The sequence below is a fragment of the Hyperoodon ampullatus genome (genome assembly GCF_949752795.1).
Source record: "Hyperoodon ampullatus genome assembly, chromosome: 18".
NCBI classification, from domain to species: domain Eukaryota; kingdom Metazoa; phylum Chordata; class Mammalia; order Artiodactyla; family Ziphiidae; genus Hyperoodon; species Hyperoodon ampullatus.
Genome location: NC_136931.1, coordinates 7777942 through 7803621, shown reverse-complemented (window position 1 = coordinate 7803621; position 25680 = coordinate 7777942). Strand labels below are relative to the sequence as shown.

Sequence of the window (25680 nt, the reverse complement as noted above, 5' to 3'; positions counted from 1 at the left end):
TGCAACAAAAAAGTAGCCCCCACTCGCCACAACTAGAGAAAGCCCATGCAGATCAACAAATACCCAATACAGCCCAAAAATAAAAATAAAAAAATAATGATGCCTTCTGGTATTTGGGGGAAAAAAAAGAAAAACTAAAGAAAAAAGAACAGTTGCTTCAAAGAAGCAACAATTAGACTGACTACACAACAATAAGCCAGAAGACAATAAGAAAATTTCTTCAAAATGATGAGAGAAAATGATAACCTAGAACTCTATACCCAGCCAAAAGATAATACAAGGTGAGGACAAAATTAAGCCATTCTCAGACAAACCCCAAAAAAGTTTACAACTAGTAGACCTTGACTAAAAGAACTTCTAAGGTTTGTTTCTCAGGAACAAAGTAATTAAACCTAGAAGGAGTGGGATACAGGATGGAATGATGAGCAACCTATGGCAAACCTAAACACATACTGAAGTTGAAAAACAAAACAATCACTACTCTTAGGGATAAAAAATAGAGACGTCTCCAAATAGAAAAACAATAAGGTGTAAATAGGAGTTTAAATTAAGTACACTCTACTCAGGAGATACTGATAAACTCTAGCCTTTGTGAATCAAGTGTGCATGATGGGAAATTCTGGAAAGATGGTTATAGCTGTGGAAGCAAAGTTTTGGATCTCTCCAAATCCCCCCCCCCCAGACACACACACAGACACACACACAGACACACACACACACAGACACACACACAGACACACACACAGAGACACACACGCACAGAGGAACCAGATAAGTAAACCAAGACAAAGGCCATGGACAACACTTACAACAAAACTAGATAAAAAAGGCAACCTGCAAAGCACAAGTGAGGACAAATCCTCAGGAACCACAAGCGCTGTGATGCATGAGCATCTACTATGTCCAAAGAGGCACACAGGAGCAACTGGGCATTTGAAGCACAAAACACAGTCAACAGATCTTCACGGCGAAGCCTGGCAAGCCAATCTGAAACCGGGGCTTCCCTGGTGGTGCTGTGGCTGAGAACCCTCCTGCCAGTGCAGGGGACACAGGTTCGAGCCCTGGTCCAGGAAGATCCCACAGGCCACGGAGCAACTAAGGTGGAGTTTTGCCTACTTCAACAGTGGGTGAGTGAAAAGGGGCCCATGGATGGTGTGAAAGGGGCTGGAGCAGTTTAGCCCTTGTGAACTCTCAAAACCCACCCTCCAGGGTTCCCTTCTAGGACAAGATCCCACCCTGGGGAAGAAACGCAGGAAGCAGAATAAAGGCTGAGCAGGATATGACAACAGAGGTAAGGAAAAGTGAATGCTCAGAAAAAAATGGAAGAGCAAAAGCCAAGGAATCTCAGAAAGCATAGTATTTGTTTAATACTATGCAAAACCAATAAGACTTCACACTGTCAGAAAAATCATCCGAATCAAGACTCCTTCTACAAGTTCAGAAACTATAAGGGTGCAAACTGTTATCATCATGCAAAAACCCAGGGAATACTGCTCCCATGAGAACTTCCTGAGGAATCTGCTGGAGAACAAGCTTCAGACAACCAAAATGACTAGACATATTAATATAAGACTAGCAGTGAGCATTAAATATATACTTAAAATATATATAATAAAATACATTAAAAAGGAAACAGTGTAGTATGTAATGGCAGAAAAGTATTTACTACAAGGTATTAAATAACCCTACTTAACTACTGAGGGGGATGAAGAAACTTCAGGAACAAATCCGAAAGCCACTCTGCAGGGCTGGGTATATGTTCCTGACACAATTAGGAAGCTGCCTAGCCAAAAAAAGGGTGGGTGGGGGTAACCACAGCAACAATGGCTGGCCCTCTAACTGCTCCCTGTATGCTAGGATCCACACCAGCAAAATGGGCACCTGATGTCCTGCTTCTCCCACACCTTAAGTCAACTTTAAACTCAAGTCTCACTGGTGAATGGATACTAATTCGTATCTGAAAGCCTGACTGTAAGGGAATCCGAGAAAATGCAGCACTGAGCTTTCCCTTCTCAGTAGTTTGGGGAGGGCATGTGGAACTGAGGTGGAGAAAGTCCGTCCACAACATGTACCACAGGAAGAACTTCCTTAACAACAGACAGGTGTTTTCCAAAAACCTACTACAAACATGCTCTCCATGAAATGTTAGGATTTAGTGTCAGTAACAAGAGAAACCTGGTGTTTCTATTAAACATTGTACTAGATGCCCTAAGTGCAATTAAAAATAAAAAGCCTGAGCACTGGAAAGGAAGAAGCAATACTGTAAACATTCACAAGTGACATGATTGTCTACATGGAAATATCTAAGATAAACTATAAACTACAGCAAGCTTTCTAGATATAAGATCAATATAAAGAAATCAATTCCATACCTATATACCACTAACAATAAGATCAAATATGTAATTTTTTTTTTTTTTTTTTTTTGGTGGTACGCAGGCCTCTCACTGTTGTGGGTTCTCCCGTTGCGGAGCACAGGCTCTGGACGCACAGGCTCAGCAGCCATGGCTCACAGACCCAGCCGCTCCACGGCATGTGGGATCTTCCCGGACCGGGACACGAACCTGTGTCCCCTGCGTCAGCAGGCAGACTCTCAACCACTGCGCCACCAGGGAAGCCCTCAAATATGTAATTTTTAAAGCACCACTTAGGAACAAATCTAGCAAAAGATTCATGAGAGGGCCTCCCTGGTGGCGCAGTGGTTGAGAGTCCGCCTGCCGATGCAGGGGATACGGGTTCGTGCCCCGGTCTGGGAGGATCCCATATGCCGCGGAGCGGCTGGGCCCGTGAGCCATGGCTGCTGAGCCTGCGCGTCCGGAGCCTGTGCTCCGCAACGGGAGAGGCCACAACAGTGAGAGGCCCGCGTACCACAAAAAAAAAAAAAAAAAAAAAAAAAAAAAAAAAAAAAGATTCATGAGATGGTTATTTAAAAATCATAAAAATTTATTTAAAAACATAAAAGACCTGAATAAATTGAGAAATATACTATGTTCATAGAAAAACTTAATATCATTAAGATGTATTAATTATATGTCTATAACCATTTGAGGTGTAATTTAGAAACTCCTAGTAAAGTTGAAGATGCATACCTTACAGCTCAACAATCGAAATCCCAGGTTATACCCAAGAGATTCTCTCACAGATTGCACAAGAAGACATGTAAGAATGCCAATTAAAGCATTGTTTATAGTAGCAAAAACTTGGTGTCTCAATGACCCATTAAAGGAAAATGCATAAACAAACAGTGGTACAGTTATACAATGGAACATTATATAACAGTTAAAATGAGTAAAGAGCTTCATTTATCAACATAATATTTTGTGAAAAAAGCCAGCTACACGGGGGCTTCCCTGGTGGCGCAGTGGTTGATAGTCCGCCTGCCAATGCAGGGGACACGGGTTCGTGCCCGGTCCAGGAAGATCCCACATGCCATGGAGCAGCTAGGCCCGTGAGCCATGGCCGCTGAGCCTGCGCGTCTGGAGCCTGTGCTCCACAACGGGAGAGGCCACAACAGTGAGAGGCCACAACAGTGAGAGGCCCGTGTACCACCAAAAAAAAAAAAAAAGCCAGCTACAGGTCTTCCCTGGTGGCGCAGTGGTTGAGAATCTGCCTGCCAATACAAGGGACACGGGTTTGAGCCCTGGTCCGGGAAGATCCCATGTGCCACAGAGTAGCTAAGCCCGTGTGCCACAACTACTGAGCCTGCGCTCTAGAGCCTGTGAGCCACAACTACTGAAGCCCGTACGCCTGGAGCACGCGCTCTGCAACAGGAGAAGCCACCGCAATGAGAAGCCCACACACTGCAACGCTCGCCGCAACTAGAGAAAACCTGCGCGCAGCAACAAAGACCCAACACAGCCAAAAATAAATAAATAAATTTATTTTTTTTAAAAAGCCAGCTACAGAAGGCTACATACATTATGACGACTTCTAATTAAAATGTTTAGACATGCAAAATAATATAGTTTATGGATACTTAACCTATAAATGAGAAGTATAAAATCATACATGGGAATGAAATACAGCAAAGTCAAAATAGTAGTTACCTCTGATAGAGAAAGGTAATGGGATCGAGGTGAGACAGATACCCAGGCAGCTTCACCCACATTTGTAATGTACTATTTCTTAAAAAAAGAAAAAAAGGAAAGAAAACTGAAAATCACAACCCTGAAACATATATGGCAAAATATTAAAATTAATAGAGCTAGATGGTGGGTACCTGGGTGTTCATACAGTGTCTGTATTTTTCAGTAAATCTGAAATATTTACTTTACAAAAAGAATGGCAACATTCACGCAGGGACGTGGCACTGTCCTCTGGCTCTTGTGTCAGAGGGGGTCTACACAGAGCCAACTTCTTTTGTGAGCGAGAGCAGCTCAGCCACATCGCTCTCCCTCCCTGTCTCTCTACCATCAGTCTCGTTTTCAGCCTCCTGTCTGCCCATGTGACCAGCTGCCAGTGAGATCAGACTTGAGCTTAGAGGAAGGAAACTACCAGCCTCCAGCCTAGGCGACCAGCCTCCAGGCTAGGCCACCTGCTCCATCTCTAATACCACAGAGGAAGCAGGAGACTGGTAATAATAAAGCATCCCTCTGCTTTCCCTTTCACTCACCACTATGGACATGTCTCTTTCAGTGACCTCACTGGGGGAAGCAGGCATGCCTGTGGATGAAGGCAGGATTTGGCCTATCTGAACCCCTGGACCTCATTTAAAGGGCACCAATTTCCATCTCAGGGCAGGGTGGAAAAGGCAGCTCACTTGGGACTTGGGGACTTGTTCTTTTGCTAAGACTGAATAATCTTGGGTGTGTCCACCTGGCAGTCCAATGACATCACTGGGGTTCGCCCAAACTCTCTCTCAGGAAACTAACTCTGTGCTTTGAGCTAAAAACCCCATGGAGACTAACCTGATTTTAAATTCCATTTATGAAGGGTCAGAAGAAGCTCAGCTTTCTCTCCTCTCCCTTAAGTAGAACTGTGTAGTGCTCCTTGCAATAAAGCATTAATAAATTTGTTGTGACCAGAACATCAGGGCTGACAGTGTTCTGCAAAATTAGATTTCTCTGGAAAACACTGGCTTGAGCTCTTCAAGAGATGGTCCTTTATGACCCACAGGCACTGGACACTAGGTAAACCTATCACTTCACTCTGCAGCCCACAGAAACCCGACAATGTCTTCCAGTGCCCTTGAAAGGAAAGCCAACTCTGTACCAGGACTTAGGTGGTCTTTCATAACCCAAGCCCTCACCTGGACTATGTCCAGCTTGTTCATCACTGCATCACCAGCACCCAGCACAGTGCCAGGTGCTTGAAAAAGGCAAGAGAACATAGGACCTCTGACCCTCCCTACCCCTCTCCCTCCAGCCTCTTAGGCTTCTACTACAAGTGGCAACTGAAAAACAAATTGAAAAGCCAGAAATCCCTAGGAGGAAAGTGCTCTTTCTCTCGCAGCCTGGTCCCCGCTTCTGCCACTTACCAAGCATTTCACCGTGACCCGCCCCACCCCTCTGCCATGGCCCTGCCCAAATGGGACCACCCCAAGTGATCTGGTACATTCGACCAAGGTGCAGGGGAAGTGTTTCTATTACTCCAGTTTGAATGCACTTATAAAGAACAATATTGAGTGAGCCCTACTTTGTACCAGCTAATTTGCTAAGACCTTTACATACATTATCTCAACTAATCCTCACAGTAACCCTATGTGATAAGTAATGATATTATTCCTCATTTACAGATTTGGAACGTGAGGCTTAAAAATTTTTAAGTAACTAAACTTGGGTTGAATTAGTTTAACCATAACCATTCTTCACCCAGCCACCACACAGATCTTTGTAAGATCCCAATTCCTTGCTGTGGCTCCCCAGGCCCTGCCCACCTTCCTCTTCTTATCTCTGTCCCGTCTCTCCCTCATCCGCTGTGCACCAGCTCCACAGCCTTTTCTCCTTCACAAGCTCCCTTCCTAGAAGGAGCTGGAAAAGTAGAAAGGGCTGATATGGCCAAGGCCTTGAGTGTGCACATTATTGTACACGGATTAGGACCAGCTGGAATATTCAGAGTAGGACATGAAAAGCAGAGTGTAGGGTTTCCCTGGCAGTACAGTAAGTCCCCTCCATACCAACCTTCAAGTTGCGAACTTTCAAAGATGCGAACGTGCGTTTGCATGTCCAATCACGTAAGTTAGTTCACGTGTCTGGCGTACATTATCACGTGTGTGCATCCTCCACAAGTGGTTGTTCTTTTGTGTACTTTCCTGTACAGTACTGTATAGAGTACAGGAGTACAGTATCTTTATTGCTTGCCTGTTCACTAGATGCCAGCCCCTGTATGCCAGCTGTTGTACTGTACTACTGTACTTTTCAAGGTACTGTACCGTAAGATTAAAAATGTTGTTTATTTTTAGTGTTTGTTTTTTATGTATTATTTGTGAAAAGTATTATAAACCTATTACAGTACAGTACCATATAGCCGATTGTGTTAGTTGGGTACCTAGGCTAACTCTGCTGGGCTTAACAAACAAAATGGACTTACTAACATGCTCTCCGAACGGAACTCATTCGTATGTAGGGGACTTACTGTACTGGGAGAGTTGGTTGTCTAGAGGAGGCCAGACCAGAGCAGGGAAAGGAGTTCTGAGCGGTACTTTGTAACCCTCAATTTAGCCTCCATCCTCCAGGGATACGATATAGTCCTGTTAGTAAAGGTGGCGTCTTACAGCAGTCAGAAAGAGATGCGAAGGTAGGAAGCTAAGACCTAGATGGGATGGAACTTTAAAGGGAAAATGACACAAAACAACAAAAACATCTGGGTCAAATTTCCTTGACAGTCATAGCTTTTTTTATTGCAAAACAAAATTATCTCCTACTGATTACTTAGTGCTTAGTAGGCCTGAGGTAAACAACACAGTAAACTAGTCCGACAACCTCATTTTAAAAATAAGAGTTGAAATCTAGACTGAACAACCCGTGAGAAGTCACACAGCCAGGCGACAACTCAGAGACAGCCTGTGCCCATTTTTGAAGGTCCCCAAAGTCCCTGAGATGGCTACCAAGGTAATGTGATTATGGAGAGGACGGTTGAGGACAGGAGGCATCTCAGCTCCTGAATTCTGCTGCTGGGGCCCTCAGGGCAGAGGCAGGTCTCATTTCCTTCCTAAACCACCTGGCATATGGTTATTCGCTCCTCTACAAAATGACACACCCTGGAGACTCTCTGAACTCCAGGAGTCCTGGACCGCAGCTGCCCTGTCACAAAAGTCACATCACAACACTCTCGCTTTAGCGTTCACCTCAGTTACAGGAACTTTCAACTGACCAAACGCTGGAGGTGAGAAAGGTGACAATCAGGGGGCAATCAAATGACTTGCAGTCCCTTCTGTGCAGCAGTGGAGTGCCCTACGGGGCGGGTGTCAGCTGATACCAGCTCAAGAGAGACCCCTGTGCGCACCTCTTCCCAACACCACCTTCAGTGAGGTCAGCTTGGTACCTTAAAATCTGCCATGGCAGGAGAATTTACACTATGGGAAATGGAAAATGCTGCAAAGGAGTTGTTCCGTTCTGTTTTTTGGGTTTTTTTCTGAGAGCCAGTTATTAAACATTTACCAGCTTATCATTGGTAACTGGTGACCACGTTAGTGTGTCTGAGCTTTTGGTGCTCAGAAAGCAGAAACAGAACCTCCTAATTCTTTGTAGAAGAAACAGCACTGTGTCCTGCACAAATAGGTATTTATTGCTCTCTGAAAGAAATACTTAACATTTCCTACAGTGCTTCAAGTTTTCAGAGTTTCTAATTTGCCTTCTGGAAAAAAACATATCACTATCAGCATGAACCCTGAATCTCATCCATTTTTGCATCCTCAAAGACTTGACTCCGTAAATGTATCCCTCTCTCTTTTCTGGCATTCTTTCAACACATACCCATTCCCAAGTGTCACTCACTACTTCTTTTGATTTTGTAAGAAGACTGTCTCGGGCTTCCCTGGTGGCTCAGGGAAGAATCCGCCTGCCAATGCAGGGGACATGGATTCGAGCCCTGGTCCAGGAAGATCCCACGTGCCGCGGAGCAACTAAGCCTGTGTGCCACAACTACTGAGCCCACGTGTCACAACTACTGAGCCTGCGTGCCACAACTACTGAAGCCCGCGCCTCTAGAGCCCTGCTCTGCAATAAGAGAAGCCACTGCAATCAGAAGCCTGTGCACCGCAACGAAGAGTAGCCCCTGCTCACCACAACTAGAGAAAACCCATGCGCAGCAACGAAGACCCAACGTAGCCAAAAATAAATAAATTAATTAATTAAATAACAAAAGAAGAAGACTGTCTCTCAACTCTCCATTGCCCTTCCCTTCAAAGCCAAGCCTTTTCAAAGGTGCTTGAATCCTCCAGCTCCACCCGGGCTTCCACCCACTTCTCCACACCCCACACCACACCATTCTAAGGTCACACATGACAGAGGAACCAAATCAACTGGTACCTCAGCCCTTACTCTGACCCAGTGAAACTCCCTCCTCCGTAACTACCTGGCAATCTGAGGCACCCTTCCCTGTGGTTCACCTTCTACCTCTTTGCCTGCTCCTTCTCTGTACACAGGGCTCCTTCTCCTGTCCTGAAATATCCATGTAAGTGCATAAGACCCACCCAACTGTCAACTACAGATTCCTCTGGGGAGTCAAGTAATATAGGGATATAAAGGGTTTCAAATTTTTACTCTGTAAGACATAAGTTGTTTGAATGTTCCATAAAAAAATGAACTTATACAATTGTTTTTTAAGTTAAGTGACCCCAAAGTTTCATTCTGTTCTATAAAACGCCACTCACAGTCCACTGTCAACATGGGCCCATGGGGCATTAGCTGCCATCTGCATGCTGCCCTCTCTCAAATCTGCTCTAGTCCTGGTGACTCTAATAAGCTCCAGGTTTGAACACTCAAAAGTCTAAAAGCCATCTCCATCCAGATCTTCCACACACACTGCAAACTCAACACTTCACCACACCTCTGCTGTACTCGCTCCAGTTCAGGGCAGGGACCATAAGCATGAAAACACAAATCAAAAGCCTGAGACCTCCTGGACTCTTCTTAAACCCTCCACCTAGTCAGTCATGCTGACTCTAGGTCCAAATTCCCCTCAAACCTAGTCCCTCTTCTGGATCCCCAAGCCACTTCTTTTTTTTTTTTTTTTTGCGGTACGCGGGCCTCTCACTGCCGTGGCCTCTCCTGTTGCGGAGAACAGGCTCCGGACGTGCAGGCTCAGCGGCCATGGCTCACGGGACCAGCCGCTCCGCGGCATGTGGGGTCTTCCCGGACCGGGGCACGAACCCGCGTCCCCTGCATCGGCAGGCGGACTCTCAACCACTGCGCCACCAGGGAAGCCCCCCCAAGCCACTTCTTTAACTCAGGCCCTAATTTCTCATTTATGTTGGGGCAAAAACCAAATTGGTCTCCCTGGGTGTAATCTCCCATCTCTTCCAATTTATCCCCCAAACCATAACCAGAAAAATATTATTAAAATACAAATTGAAACACATCATCGTTCCAGCTAAGGCCCCTCCACAAATCCCTAGTCACCATTTCTAATTCCCCAACTGGTTATCATAGCACTGAAGATAAAATTGCAACAGAATTCAAAGCTGTTTGGGATCTTCTTCCACCAGTAGTTCTCATATTCCAGTCAGGCTAAACAACCTTAAGTTCCTGAGAAAGTTCCATTTTCACTGTTTGCCAAAGGTCACCTTTGCTAAGGAGCCTTCTTGGAATGGCTCCTTCCTCCTGAAGGCTGGGCATGGATGCCCGATGTTTTCCATGACACCTACCTAATCCTGGTACTTACTACACTACTGTAATAGTCAACTTGTCAGTTTACTACAAGCTTCTGAAGACAAAATGTCTCACTTCTGTACCTGTACTGCCTGACACTTGGGGGAGGGCTGACTGAATAAATATTCATAAATCTCAGTCTTGAAAGGGACCTCAGAATTAATTCTGCTTCTTCCTCCATGCCTTTATCGAATGTCTGTTACCCTGGGTAACCCCCCTGCTAAATGAATGTCCAGCCTCTTGAACACCTCTTGTGATGGGGAAATCACTACCAAACACTGATGCTCAACAAGGTCTCCTGCTGCACATGAAGGCAGAGTTCACTACAAAGAGCTCATGGCTCACAGTCTGCTGACACCTTATCCAACAGGAAGTCCAAGGCCCTGCTGTGGCCATGGCTGGAAGCTGGCTTCCAGACTGTCACAGGTCTCAGAAACACCCGGCGAAAGGAACACTGGCAGGATGGCTGCTAGAAATGAGTCTGGGAAGAAGGGCCCTGTGCCCAGCAAAGAGGAGGCACGTGGGCCTAAGACAATTGGCACCCAGGGTGGGCACCTTCAACCAAACAGAGAAGCTAAGTCTGCTCAGACTTAAATCCTAGCCAGACACAATTTTATCAGTGCTAAACATTTAACCTTTTGGAAAAGAGCTCTTTAAAAACAATAAAGTTGGAAGATTTTCATAGAGTTAACGCAGCCGGGATTTCCCTAAACTCTGTCTGCCCTAGCTGTGCCTTCAACGTTTAGGCTCCAGAACTGCCACACTGCAAAAAGAGAAGTCTAATGGCACCATTTTGCTCTAATTCCAAGAGAGTCTAAGAGAACAGAGAAAATATGATTAGAATCAATGATTTTATTGAGGGAGATAAGTTACTCAAATGTCAACAGGCCGTAGGCAAAGGGAACAAACACGTTAGAAGTCTCAGGTGCGCTGGAAGAGGAGAGAGAGTACTAACAGCTCTGCCCAACCAACATTCCAGATCCAGGGTTTCCATACTTCTCCAAGGCTCGATTTCTCATGGGTCACTTTCCACTCAAAGGATTCTGAAGACCAAATGCAACGGGATTCCTTCAACTACCACCCAAGAGTCTTCGGGTCTTCTCTCAGCCAAGGCATCCAATGAAAATATGATCTATTTTTCAGATTCCTCTGGAGGATTAAAAAGTCTCTTTCGCATTGCATTGCCACGCTCCCTGCTCTTGTTCCTCTTTTCCATGTACTAGAAAATAAAAGGAAGGGGGGGAGAAAAGAGACAACAGATTACATCATCATTTACATACATTAAATATTTAGATATATTTGCAAAATAAAAATAACATTTTTACTGACAAAATTTCTGCATGGCTCTTATTTCACTGAATCTGAGATTGGAAACAGTGACCTTAGAGGCCATCTAGTAAAATTTCATTCAATACAGTACAGCACCTAACTCCTTGTAGGTGCAGAAATATTTGCTGAGTTAATTTCCTCCCAAAATGTGAATTCAATAAATATTTAGGATGGATGAGTCCTGTCCCTGTTCTCCAGAAGCTCACAATCTAGCATGTCATCTAACCTCTACTTGAACACTTCTTAATCAGGAGGCTCCCTACCCTGAGAGGCAGCCTGTTTAACTGTTGGACACTTCTACTTGTTCCAGAGCTTCTCGTGTTGAACCAATAAGCGTTTCCCTGTAAATTCTCCTACTTCCCTCTATTTCTCCTTGCCTGCTACAATCTTCCAAATACCTGATTACAGGTAACCCACTCACTATCTCTTTTACAGGCTGAACGCTGCTGGTTTCTACAACTGTTCCACAGAACATAGCTTCTGCCTTCTAAAGGCTTATCCGTAAAGTGCCTTTTATACAACACTTTAATATGAATAACCCCTTATAAAAAAATACCACACCAGAATTAAATACTCCAGTGCTCTAAACAAAGTCCGGCAGATATGGACTACAGTGGGCCTACTAGTTCTTATGACCTAGACACATCATATTTCTATAAATATTGCCAAAAGAGTAACTGGCTGTTAGTAACCATATTATCCTAATGGTTCATATGGAAACTTATAGTCAGCTGAACTTCCTAGGATTTTTTCATCATGAATAGTCATCAAACCCAATTCTCCCCAAATCTTATGTTTCTGTAATCGGTTGGATCTAAATGTAGTTTTCACCTTGGAGGATTTTAGCCTAGTATTCTGATCTGGCCAGCAGGTTATAACTAACAGGAAACCCAGAGCCTGGCACTGAGAAAAAGTACTTGTTTAAAGCAGAGAAACTTGAATATAAGTGGTTTCATAAGTGTATATTTACATGCTTATAATATATACACCAATAAAGACATTTTAAAGGTGCAAGAGGGGTTCTTAGACAGAGTGGAAAAAAAGGAAAAGCAAATTCAAGTTGAAAACACTGAGTACATGTGAATAATTGGACATCAAAATCTTTCAGCTGTCAGAGATATGGAAAGAAGCCACAGAAACAAAAGATGAGTGACAGAGCACTAACCAGGGACTCTGGCTGCCCTCCCCTGAGTCCTGAGGTGAACACCTTTGAGTTACTTCATCTTCTGGGCCAGTAAGCGCAAATGTAAGGAGTTGGGCTAGATAATCTTTAACAAGTTTTCTAGGTCTAAAGTTTTGACTGAAGAGTTCTAACGTATTTTCTGGAATAGTAGCAGTTTTCAAACTTTTTTTTTCCTCATCAAAGGGCCATTTCAAATAACAGATGAAACACCAGGTCCCTTTAACCAAAACATGCCTTTTATCCGTCATACATTAATTTTCTTCATAAGACTGTCAGGGGGAGAGGGGAAGGGCGTTTCATTGCTTTAAAAGGTTAAAAAAAAAAAAAAGTTGTAGAACATGGAGGGATACCTGCTCTGAGAAAAATATCTGATATCCCTCTTTAATCATAGGAAGCCTCCAACAATCAGGTTCAAAGGAGGGTCTAATGGGTAAGTCTTCAGAAGACAATACTCTGTAGCAGGCCCATAAAATAAGTCATAAAGCAAATTAAAACAGAGTCTATATTAAAATACATGTTACGGTATCTCCAAAGGGAGTCAACATGGCCCCTGAATGAAAGAAGAAAAAAAAAGGATACCTGTAATGTTATTCACAAAACGCCACCAAACAACCCAGACAGCATGGAAGGTCAATTAGCCAAAAACCAAACCAAACCAAACAAGTAAGAGAGACAAAAGAGGATGCTGCAAAAGTAGTATTAGCGATTATTTCAATAAAAAGAACAAAAGCAGCAACAAAGCAGCAAAGAGAGCATCAGAAAGAACTGGCTGGACCTTTTTTCTAGTTAAAAGCTTCAAAGAATGAAGTACTTAAATGACACATGAAGGAAATGGTAGGAGGAGAGCATTAGAAGCAGTAAATGGGAAACTGGGAAGCATTAAAGGCAGAGAGGAAATAAATGAGCACAGGTTTGGAGAATTGAAGGATGAAAGAACAGACAGAAAAACATCTATAAATCAGGTAATGAAACAATATAAAAAACTACATAGAGGACTTAGAAAGTAGCCAAGGAGAAAACCTGACATTTATACGAAAACAGACTCAGACAAAATAAGAAAAATATCCACACGTTCTTCTACCAAATAGGAAAAAAAAAATTTCATATGAGGATCTAATCACCAAACCAATGGCAAAATCACTGAACTGTAAGGGCAAAAAAAAAATCTAAACTTAGGAAAAAAGCTATCTTATACAACTGAAAGCATGTAAGAAACAAACAGCTATACCAAATAAAACACTATGGGTTTTATTTTTCCATAATCTTACTAAAACAGGAACACAGCCCTAGGTTTAGTTTCCATATAAACTACCATTTACATATGATGAAACAAGTCTTTTCAAAAATCAGTTTAAAACACTTATACCCATTTGTTCACACAAAGAAAATTATTACAACTCCAGGAAGTTTTTCAAACAGGAAAGATGCTGTAAAGGGATTCCAGGAAGGTGGGGGTGTAGGGGGGGAGAGCCCCAAAGTGGAAAACACAAAAAATGATTCACAGATGCTGAATGGCTTCAAATATCATATCTCATACCTTTCAATATGAGGCTCATAGGGGGAAAAAAGTTCAAAAGTACAGAAAACGCAAATTGGAGGGCAGATTTTTAGTAGTTATATATTTTTAAAGGTTCTGGACCTAAAATATCTGATGAACAAAACAGAAATGGAATTAAATTTCTTTTCAAAGATTTAAAATGCACTCTGTTCAGTTTGCAGTACCTGCAAAAAGACAATAAACTTTGGTTGTTTGCCCAAGTCCAAGTCATAGCCTAAAACTCTATTCAGGAAACGAGTCTTTCCAAACAAGTCAAACTAGATCCCTATGGGTTGTACATACTATAATTATAAAGAAGTTCAAAATTTTAAAGCTGAGAAGAGCCTAAGTCTAGCCTCCTCATGTTATACAAGGAAACTGAGGCCCAGAGAGTTTTAGTTACCTGCTATAGCTAAACACTGACTGACAAGTCTTTCTGCTGAACAGATTCAATGTCCTAAACCTTAAAAATTCATCCAAAGGAGTTACAGTGACTATTATAAGATAGTTGTTTTCATTTATGTACATGCAAAAAAACATCAGCAATGTCCCAAAACTGTCCCCAGAAGACACTTTCATTTCTCCTCTTGGTTTTAGGGGAAGACATACATATAAAGTCAATTTTTGATGTTATACAAAAATTTGCAAAAAACTTAATATTGTTCCAAGATGTTCTTTTCTATTGTTCAACCATTTCCATCCTTTAACATTTTCCTTACCTCATTCTTCAAGCATTTTCTCATCTCCCGATCAAGATCATTGCAATGACCAAAAAATTTCAGAATGCTGTGCTAAAAGGAAGAAAAGGCGTAAAATATTTCATCCCATAATATGCTAAGGTCTCTGGCACACGGAATTGAAACACTTATTCCTACAGAAATGGGTTTAATGGGTCATCTTGTCAGTAAGCAAACAGTTAATAGTTAAGCAAATAGTTAAGTCACAAGTATAAAATATACAAATAAACAAGCGTATCTTGGCATTCCTACAAAAGAGGAATAAATGCTCTATAGGTAGAAATGAAAAATAAAAAGACTTTTCTTTGATAAAAGAGAAGACTATTAACCTGCCAAAACCTCACAATGACCGAGTGAAAAGCATTTTATTACCCAATACCCTTTCTTTAAGGGCATGTTATCCATCCTCTATTATAGAGTGATGTCAAAGGGTAGTGTAGCCATATTGACACGACCAGTAACTTCCTTCACGAGCAAACATTCCTGTCCCATAGAAGAGTTACTTATGGAAAGCTTGGTGCCAAAGCCATTCTCTCATTTGCCTCCATTCAAAATGTCATCAAAATAAATTAGAAACACATAACACTATTATTAGATGGCCTGTAAGGGCCACATAACCAAGCCAGTAATTCACAAGATAAGAAAATCAATGTCTGAATTCAAAGTCTGCTTTGTTCGAAAAGCAAAAATAAAAATCTTCTAGTGGTTTCAAGTCCTGTGACTATTATCATGGCAAAAAGTATATATGCTCCAAAGCAGATAAAGACTGACATCAAGAACCTGAATTTTAGTAGGGCCATAATTAGTGTGTTTGCATGTCACGATTTTTATGGGTAGGTCAGACAGCATGGTGATCTCCTATAATGACATGCCATAAATGCTGAATTTGTAACAATAAGCACATCTTTTCCTTTTCTTTCTAATTAAGGATTTCATGGAAACCAGACAACGCATAATTAGTAATAGTCATGCTACTTCTTTTTTCCCTGTTTCTTCACCACTTTAAATGTACTTTTCTGGTCCACATTGAATAAATGGTCAGAGTTTTTCTGGCAAGCATTTAAGATCTCCTACTGATTACCTAATTACCTTTTCAGGATAAATATTTCCTGTGTATAAACTACCTCCTTGACAACAAACAGGGACAATGCTTTTTCACACACCTTCTGGCCAAACAGAAATACCAGAAAGGGTTAAACTTTTAGAATGTAAGGCAATATTTCATCGTATAGTTTACATTTATTCATATCATCCCATACACATACATCTTATTTTAAAAATTCAAGACAAAAACTAATTTATATTTTCACTTTCACCTCAACATTAGCCCAAATGAGAATTATACTCTTGTGACATTATGTGAAAAACAAACCCAAAACGCCCCAGTGGAGTGGTAAAAGAAATGCCCATGGACTGCACTTCTCTTGTATACACGTGCATAAGCCTCCAGTGCCTGGTGTCTGTTTATAGAGAACGAACTGGTAGAGCAACTGATTGAATAAGTGAATCAATTAGTCGGTGTCTGGAAGACAGTGTCCCAGGCACTAGTAACACAACAGTGAGCCAGGTGGACCTGGGCCCTACTCTCATAGCTCAGAGTCAGAGGAAAAGAGACAAATCATGAAGTGACTGCTATAAAGCAGCGGTTCTCAAAGTGTAGTCCCCAGGGCTACCCAAGACCTTTCCAGGGGAAGGTAAAATCTATCTTCCTAATAATTGAAGATCTTATTTGCTTTGCTCACTTTCATTCTCTCACAAGGGTACAGTGGATTTTTCCAGAGGCTACATGAAGTGCAATATCACCACAGATTGAGTGCAGAGACAGATATGAGAATCCAGCTGTATTCTATTAAACTAAACATTAAAGAGAACTGCAAAAATGCAAAAGCAATGCCACTCTTTCCACCATTTTTTTGTTTTGGAAAACAAGGTCTTTTTAATGAAAAATAACTATTAACATGTAATGGGTTTATTATTATAATTTTTAAATAAATTAGTATTTTTCAATTTCTCAGTTTAAATTTCTAATTCACTAAATATTGGTAGATATAGTCCACATAAACAAAAGTTCTTTGGGGTCCTCAATAACTTTTAAGAGTGTGAAGGAGTCCTGAGACGAAAAAGTGTAAGAGTAACTGCCATAACGTAGGAAATCTATTATGTACAGTATTACTGGAGTACAGAGAATCCGGGCCAGGAAAGAAAAGGAAGTGGAAATGACAAATTAAGCAGAATAAAGCCTGGAGGATGATAAAACCTGATCAAGCAAATGAGAAGTTGAGACAGTGAGGAAGGCTCTAAGTTAAGCATAGGAAAAAAGCAAGTACAAAGGCTTAGAAGACAAAAACATGCACCAGTACAACTGCAGACAAGAACACGCAGGAAGGATGAGGGGCGTGGGGGCGGGGGGGGAGGGGTGTGTAGTCAAGCCCAAGAGTAAGTAGGGGCCAGTACATGAAGGCCTCGAAACACAAAGAAATTTTAGAGTTTATTCTACAGGCAAAGGGAGCCATTAAGGGGAGCAGTGATTAAACTTACGTCTGAGAGAGCACTCCAGATGCAGCATGGAAAGTGAATTGGGACAGAAAAGAGGACAAAACAGTCATGGGACCAGGTGGCCCCAGTAAGATAATGTTGGAATCAATTGGTGTTAAGAGCAGACATATAAATCAGTGGAACAGACTAGAGAGCCCAGAAGTAGACCCATTCACATATGGTCAGCTGATTTTTGACAAAGCCACCAAGGTAATTTAGTGGGGAAAGGACAGTCTCTTCAACAAATGGTGCTGGAATAACTGGGTATCCGCAGGGAGAGAAATAAACCTTGACTCATACCTCACACCGTACACAAAAATTAACTTGAATCACAGACCTAAATTTTAAAAGCTAAAACTATAAAACTTCTAGAAGAAAAAACAGGAGAAAATCTTTGTGACCAGGAAATATACAAAGATCCTTAGAACACAAAAAACATAAACAATAAAAGAAAAAACTGGTAAATTAGACTTCATCAAACTTACAAACGGCTCTTTGTAACACATCTTTAAGAAAATAAAAAAGGATGCCACAGACTGGGAGAAAATATTCACAATACACTTATGAGACACAGAACTTGTATGCCAAATGATAAAAAGAATTCTTACAACTCAATAACAAGACAAAACAACCCAATTTTAAAATATGGGCAAAAGACGTTATATGAATGGCCAATAAGTACATGAAAAGATGCTTAAAGTCATCAGCCCCCAAGGAAACACAATTTAAAACCAAATAATATACTATGACACATCCATAGAATGGCTAAAGTTAAAAAGACTTACAATATCAATTCTTATTAATTATCTATTTTATACATATTAGTGAATATATGTCAATCCCACAGTATCAATTCTTAATCTAGATGTATGGCAGAAACAGTTTACCGAAAAGTATATTGTCATCAACAACATTCTTTGAACCAGTATAAATACCTGACTTCACAGGTCATTGGCATTCCTTACTACCTTACTTTTAGTCTTAAAATTTTACTCCTTTAAATAATACTATTATTGGAATCTGATATATCTACAGTTTATGAATAATATGAAGGAAATAATGCATCATGCAAAGTTAAAGAAAAACACAAATGCTCCTTATAACTGTGTCATACAACAAATACATGAAAAAAAGCTAAATATTTGACAATGGGAAAAATATCAGATTAATTTAACGCATTCCAAAACTGGGCTTATTTTCTATTTTGGTTTTAACCATGGAATTTTATTTCCATTCCACTAACAACTAAGTAAACCTGTTAAATTAGGCCAGTCATAATTTAAATCTAGTTAACATATAATTATAAAAAATGTTTCAACTTCCTTTAAACACAGAACTGTAGAAGTCAAGGAACAAGGAACAGGGATTCCAATTACTATATATCATTTCAGAACCTCCCTAATAAACTACCATGCTTGATTTCTACTCATCATAAAGGGAAGTGGTTTCTAAAAAGATCACAAGGGCTTCCCTGGTGGCGCAGTGGTTGAGAGTCCGCCTGCCGATGCAGGGGACACGGGTTCGTGCCCCAGTCCGGGAAGATCCCACATGCGGAGCGGCTAGGCCCGTGAGCCATGGCCGCTGAGCCTGCACGTCCGGAGCCTGTGCTCCGCAACGGGAGAGGCCACAACAGTGAGAGGCCCGCGTACCGCAAAAAAAAAAAAAAAAAAGATCACAAGCATCAATCTTTACTAAGCTAAGACCCATAACTAAGACATTATCATTTCCTTCCATTAATGGAGATAACGTTTTACATCAGTGTGCTGTACCTAGGTTTCATTTTTGCTTTATGGTCATTTTCTGAACTCTTACATTTTTGTGACATTCCTTAAGCAAGTTAATCAAGACGTTGCATTCTTCAGTATGCAAGTGTGGAGATAAGTCAGGATGCATCTTTAGGAGAAGGAGATGGAGCACAGCAGAGCAACCTGTGGATACAAGAGTGTCTTGAATATGTGTGACTGTACTTGTTAATGCGACCTAAAACTATTTTCAGTAAGAACCTGCAGTGACTTTTATCAGAAAAGAATGCTGACCTTAGGCAAATTATTAAACTTGAGCCTCAGCTTCCTTATCCAATGACTTAACAGATTTGGCAGGTTATCAGGAGTGTTTAGAGAATATGCAGGTTCAGAAAAAAGCGGACTCCTCAAGAGACCCAATCCTGGAAATAGGTGCTCAAGCAGAAACAGCTTGCCTATATTAATAAGCCTGACTTCAATTACTTTTCCCACATTCCTGAAATTGATTACAACTCATTTTGTTCAGATGAAATTCTACCAATGAAGAGAACTGGCCTATTAATCCTTTTTAAATGTATATGGGTTAAAGGGCCATTAGTCAGTCTCACATCACTGTGAATTAATGTAGACTGCTTTCTTCCTAACTAACATCTGGCTGAGAAAATGTAACTAAACCATGAAGAGAAACAAGAAGCAGATGTGGAAATTTTTTCCTCAAATTTAGCATATATACTCATAAAATGCAATTATTACAATGAAAACAAGAACCTAAAATCCCTGAAATTAAGTTTAATTGCTTCATTTCACAAAGAAGAAAATTAGCGGCCAAGGTCTAAGATAAAACATCATTTTCAGGTGTTTGCTATATTTATGCAGCACTATTCACCTATTCTTTTCTTAAACCTATTCTTTTTAACTCAGAAAAGATTACTACACATCCACCAGAATAGCTATAATCACAAAATCAGACAATACCAAGCACCAGTTAGGATGTGGAGGAAAGGGACCTTACTCATTGCAACTGGGAACGGTAAATAGTACAGACACTTTGGAAAACAATTTGGCAGTTTCTTAAGAAGTTAAACACAAACTTAACATATGACCTGGAAACTGCACTCCTAAGACCACACCCAAGAGAAATGAAAACATATATCCCCACAAAGACTTATATGTGAATGTTCATAGCATTATTCATAATAGTCAATACTGGAAACAATCCAAATGTCTAATAATCAAGTAATGGATAAACAAATCGGTATATCTATACAATGGGATAATACTACCTAGCAATTAAAAAGAATGAACTTATACATGTGCCAACAGGGAGGAACCTCAAAAGCACTAAATTAAATGAAATAAGCCATATTCAAAAGACTGTAATGCATGAGTCCATTTATATGCAATGTCTAAAAAGGGCAAATTTGTAGAGGCAAAAAGCTGATCAATGCCTAGGCCCAAAGGTGAGAGTGGGGATTAATATGCAAATGGCACAAAGAAAACTCTGGGGGACGAAAATGTTCTAAAATAGGATTGTGGTAATGGCTGCACAACTGTAGAAGCTTACTAAAATCACTGACTTCACTTAGAGTGAGCGAATTCTATGGTATGTAAATTATACCTTAATAAAGCTGTTAAAAAAAGTTCCAAGAAATTCAAACTGCCCATCAACCTCCCACTCCCAACAAATAAAATCCTTAAAAATGACTAAACAAATAATTGCAGAGAATTATAATATATCTACTATTTCAGATTTCAAGTGATAAAAATATCAGAAGATCACTGTTCCACTAACTACTAAATACACACACACCCACACCCACACACACACACACACACACCCCCCACAGCTAAAGATCACAAATCAGGCCGCTGTGGCAAGTAAGTATTTGAGTATTTGAAATGCAAACTGGAAATGCAGCCAAGTTCAAGTTCTGTCTGCCTGTCACTGACGACAAAGTCTTTTCAATGATATAAAAATTTTGCCTCAGAAAAATGAGGTCTCATACAGTACAGCAATTTAAGTCATCTAATATTATACCAGTATTATATACCTACACTTATGTATATATTAGTTATCCTACTTCTGCCTTGCTTATTTTTTCTGAAGGGAGATGTACACTGGTTTAGTCACCTAGAAAACGCCATTAACATTTTATTCCGTAAATATATTTGACAAAATATTTTTGCATATTTCTATCAACCAGCCCTCAAATGTGTGCTTTTACAGTTCAGAAACAAGCTTCTGACGTACTGAAATGGCCTCTCTCACTGGTAAGGTAAAACTTAAGAACACACTTGGCTGCTGAGATAAATATACACATGCACCTTGTATATAAGCGTAAATGTATATCATGATACATATTTTTCCTCCCTCCACAAAAGTTTACATCCAATATATACGTTACTGTAGACCCAGTCACGGTGCCAATAAAACATCTTTCTGTCTACCTACTTATCCTAGGTGATTGTGTCAAACAAGAAAATGGTTTCATATAGTTTCCTTTTCCTATTCTTCTTGGTGAAAGCCGTGACTTAACCTAAAGCTCTAAACACTTACCTATCCCTTATCTAACAAATTCCTTGCTTTATCAATCATTCCCCTCTTGCCTCCATCCTCTCTTTTTAGTTAGATATTCTCTTCTTCTCCTTTCCCTCTATCTACGGCTTTGGCTAACTGTTGGTGTATATGCAGATGCACTGCTGTACTCCTGGGTGTAATATACAAAACATAACTCTAAAACAATGGCATTGTTCTTAGAGCACATTTAAATGAGTGCTGACACCCTCCAGTAGTCATCTTTAAAAGCTTATTCTAGTAACACTATTGTAACTAAAAGTAACGTTTTATGAACTGAATAAAAGCTAAATATATATTGCATATTCTTATTTTTTAAATTTCATCAAAGCCATAAGAATATATCCACATTATTAGAGTAGAAAATAATTTCTGGAACACTTACCACGTGCAGGCACAAGTCTTATAATCCTCCCAATAACCGGAGGAAGTAGGTACCTTTTTAAGTTCAGTTGAACCATAAGAAAGAGCTTTTCTGTAGGTCAAAATACACATTACTCATATTTTCATAGCAAAACTAATCCCCGGGTCACACAGTAAGTGACAAGAGTTACTACCCAACGTATCTCCCACCGTGACAGATTTTTCCCGCATTCAAAATAGGAAGGACATGCCTTCCCAGCAGTTTGTGAACGAAATAAATTCAGACAGAAAAAAACTATTTCCCAAAGAACCTCTGGTTAGCTACAACTTCAACAGGGACTAATTTTAGGCCTAGGTTCAAAGAAGTCAATGTAATATTATCCCATATTATTAGAAATAGAGGATCTGTCTACATCAAGAAAAAGAAAAGCATTATGTTTGTCCTAATCAGCCATGTCCAGAATACTGACAATTTGAGTACCCCCGGGGGGAATGCTCAGGATGGAGATGGCTCTGACACTAGGTTTAAACAGGAAGCCATTCATGAAATTGGGAATATTTACTAACTTAGGGAAACCCACAACAGAGGAGACAGATAAAAAGAACAGCCTGGTTAAGTATGACAAGTAATGGATTTGAAGGGAGAAGATGTGGGTCTGAAGGCAAAGTCTGTGGACACAGCTATTCACAAGTTATATCACTTTGGCTAACTTAATCTGAGACCTAAGTCTCTTCTTCCATAAAATGGAATTAGCTCTTGACCTATAACATGAGGTTTAAAATAACATATGTGAGGGGCTTCCCTGGTGGCGCAGTGGTTGAGAGTCCGCCTGCCGATGCAGGGGAAACGGGTTCGTGCCCCGGTCTGGGAAGATCCCACATGCCGCGGAGCGGCTGGGCCCGTGAGCCATGGCCGCTGGGCCTGTGCGTCCGGAGCCTGTGCTCCGCAACGGGAGAGGCCACAACAGTGAGAGGCCCACATACCACAAAAAAAAAAAAAAAAAAAAAAAAAAAATAACATATGTGAGAGTATCTGAAATAGTGAAGAGTGAGTGCGACAAAGGTAAAGCATTATTAGTATATCTGAAATGCCCTGTCACCTGATGGGAAAGGCTGAACTGAACTGACTCTGAGATGTGTCCGAGGACAGGACTGGAAACCAAAGTGTGGCAGTTACAGAGGCAGTTGTCATCTTCCTGGAGCTGTCCAACAATGAAACAGGCTGCTGTGTGAACTTCTCATTTATCTGTCCTAATGTGCCCAAGAGACTGGCTAAGTTAATTAAGGATGTTACAGAGTATATTCTTACGTTGCATCCTTACCTTTCTTCTCAAATCTAAGTTCACAATTAAATTTAAGCCATTCCCAAAAATAAAATTTGCCCTCAAGGGATAAACGCTTGTTACTACTGATAACACAGAAAACAATCTCAAAAGGCAGCACCAAGGTAAGTATGAACATCAGCCTCACTATTGAAGCAAAGGTGAAGGGAGCGTTCATTGGTGACAAGACTTTGTGTATGGGTATTTGCAGTGAGAAAGATAAAGGGATAAATTCCATTCAAACTGTTAGTACTTAGTTAAACACAAAACTTCAGTCCCACTTTTACACTGGCATTTTGAAACCATCAGAATGGTTTACTTGTCACAGCTACAACTCTTCCTTCCCCATGCCAATCCCATCCACTTCCTCAGGTATGCACACATTGATACCACAACAGTCCACTTAAACTCTTTAAAATGTTCATCTGTGACAATTCGATATTTTGGTAACTGGCTAATAGGCCCCTGAAAAGCAACTGTAACTTTTACTTGGGGGTAAGCTGGGAGGGTTGAAGCAGTAGGGTGCCCTCACTAAAGATATAAAAACTATAGTCTTATTTTACTCACTGCTTCACCTTATTCTACCAAGACTCTGAGGTAAAATTTTTCTAACGAGTATTCTATGATAGGCAGAAGATTTCAACCACCAGGTGGCACAATTTTAGAAAATAAAAAAAACGAGAGTAAGAAATACATTAACTAGTGAAGAAAAGGGAGGAAGCATTCTAATAACACATTTCAGCAGATCTATGATCACAAGGGGGAAACCCTATATTTTAATGCCACTTAGGCTTTCTTTAGAAAGATTTTGCTATTGTGTGACCCCCACCAGAAAGAAATTTACACTACAATTATAATTTCTAATGTCATTTTAAAACAAGGCCAGAAAAGCTCTTGTTCAGAGTCTGAAGAATCTGTGCTCCAGGAAAAATGATAAAATAATTGTTAATGCTTTCTAAAAGATATTTTTTTAAGTCTAATTTCAGAAAGCACCGGAATTAGTTAAATGAGTGTTTCTCTACTTCAAACTGCACCATATTCAGCAGAGGTAGCAGACATAGCAGGGGACTACCTACCCTACCCACTTTTACTTATCACAGCTGCAAAGTCACCAAATCTAAACAGATGCTTTTGAGTAAGTGACAAGTGCTCCCAGAGCATAGACCATGCCCCACTGCTACTGAGAGCAACCCACATAATTTCTTAAGGAATGGGCCCAGGTGCAGGTTTCCCTGAACTAATATTTATCAGCACTTACTTCGTGCTGAGCACTGTCAGATCACATGAATTTCAGAGGAAACAAAATGAGTCCATGAATTTCAACGAACACACAGGCTAGTGAGGGAAGGGACATTCTCCTAAATGCACATAGTAAATGCCCAATAAATGTTTGCTGAACGTTGAATATAGGATTACCATGGATTTGAGAATTAATTCACACATCGACATAGTTTCTTTTTTAAAAGGTGGGAAATGAGGGTCACTTTAAATCAACCAAACAAGTGCAGACGCCTGTGTGGATAGAAAAGGAGACACAAGGGGTGTCACAACAGAATTCCTTTGCCAGCGCAAACTTCTTTTATGCATTTAAGTCTTCAAATGAAGGCTTCCAGAACTCGGATTTACTGAAGACTCTTCATAAACCACTTACTGTGAAAGGACAAGCTCAGTAATCTTGAAACCCAATAAACAAGATTTGAATGTCACTTTCCTTGAAAAGCGTACTGAGGGTGATCTCATTGGATTCTCGCATCGCAAGACAGACTGGTGGGAACTTTCTCTGAAGCTGAGATGCGCCCTAACAGGCTCCCACCTACCACAAGCAAATCCTAAACGCCTAGATACCCAGAAACAGTAATAATCACACAACGTACTGAGCGCTCACCGCGTCAGACACGGTGTTCAGGGCTTCCCTCCTCACAACCGAGGCGCTGGGTTATACCCATTTCACAGGCGAGGAGGCTGACGCTCGTGGTGAGGAGGAGCTCGCCCAATGTCACAGGCTCGAGGGCGGCGGCGGGGCCCATTCTCGCAGACAGTGAAAGTCTACACCGAAGCCGGCTCTCAACTACCAGCGCGCGTCCCAGAGAATGCCCGAGGGCGGGGAGCTCAGGACGACTCCAACGCCCCGGCAACACCCAGCGAAGTGGTCCCAACCCCCCAGGCGGGCGCGAAGTCCCGGCAGGATGGCACACAGCGGGGCGCGCGAGTTGGGGACCTGAGGGGGGACAGGTGACTGTCCCGCGGCCTCCCCTCACACCTCGGCCACGAAGAGAGCGCTCCTCGGAACGGCCCGGACTCCCGAGACTCACCCGACTGGCGGCCACACCCGGAGAGCGGAAGCGGTATTCACCGGTGAAGATTCTGCACCCAAAAGCGGGCGACCAGGGCGCCGGAGCCTGGACAGCTCCGGGTGGCGAAGGTTCCGCGCCCTCCACGCCTGACCCCGCGCGGCCAGCCCCCACCGCTCGCCGCCCGATGCGCATGCGCCATCCGGCCTGGACAGGCCCATTTTCTGGCGCTGTAGGGGGAGGGAGAGCGAGTCCGC

General features: G+C 41.4%; 1 protein-coding gene across 2 annotated transcripts; it reads right to left on the bottom strand.

Annotated features, from left to right (window-relative positions):
• Positions 1 to 10641: 10641 nt before the first annotated feature.
• Positions 10642 to 25532, bottom strand: CMC2 (C-X9-C motif containing 2). 2 transcript variants are annotated; one of them, XM_079723490.1, is made up of 5 exons: positions 25445 to 25500; positions 21833 to 21922; positions 18943 to 19058; positions 14578 to 14649; positions 10642 to 11028 (listed from the first exon to the last, which is right to left on the bottom strand). In XM_079723490.1, the coding sequence occupies exons 2-5, from the start codon at positions 21906 to 21908 to the stop codon at positions 10942 to 10944; spliced, it is 351 nt and encodes a 116-aa protein (XP_079579616.1). In that variant the 5' UTR covers positions 21909 to 21922; positions 25445 to 25500; the 3' UTR covers positions 10642 to 10941. The 2 variants fall into 2 exon arrangements, with proteins under 2 accessions (XP_079579616.1, XP_079579617.1); XM_079723491.1 differs by lacking the exon at positions 21833 to 21922 and having other exon boundaries at positions 25445 to 25532.
• Between the last annotated feature and the right edge of the window lie 148 nt (positions 25533 to 25680).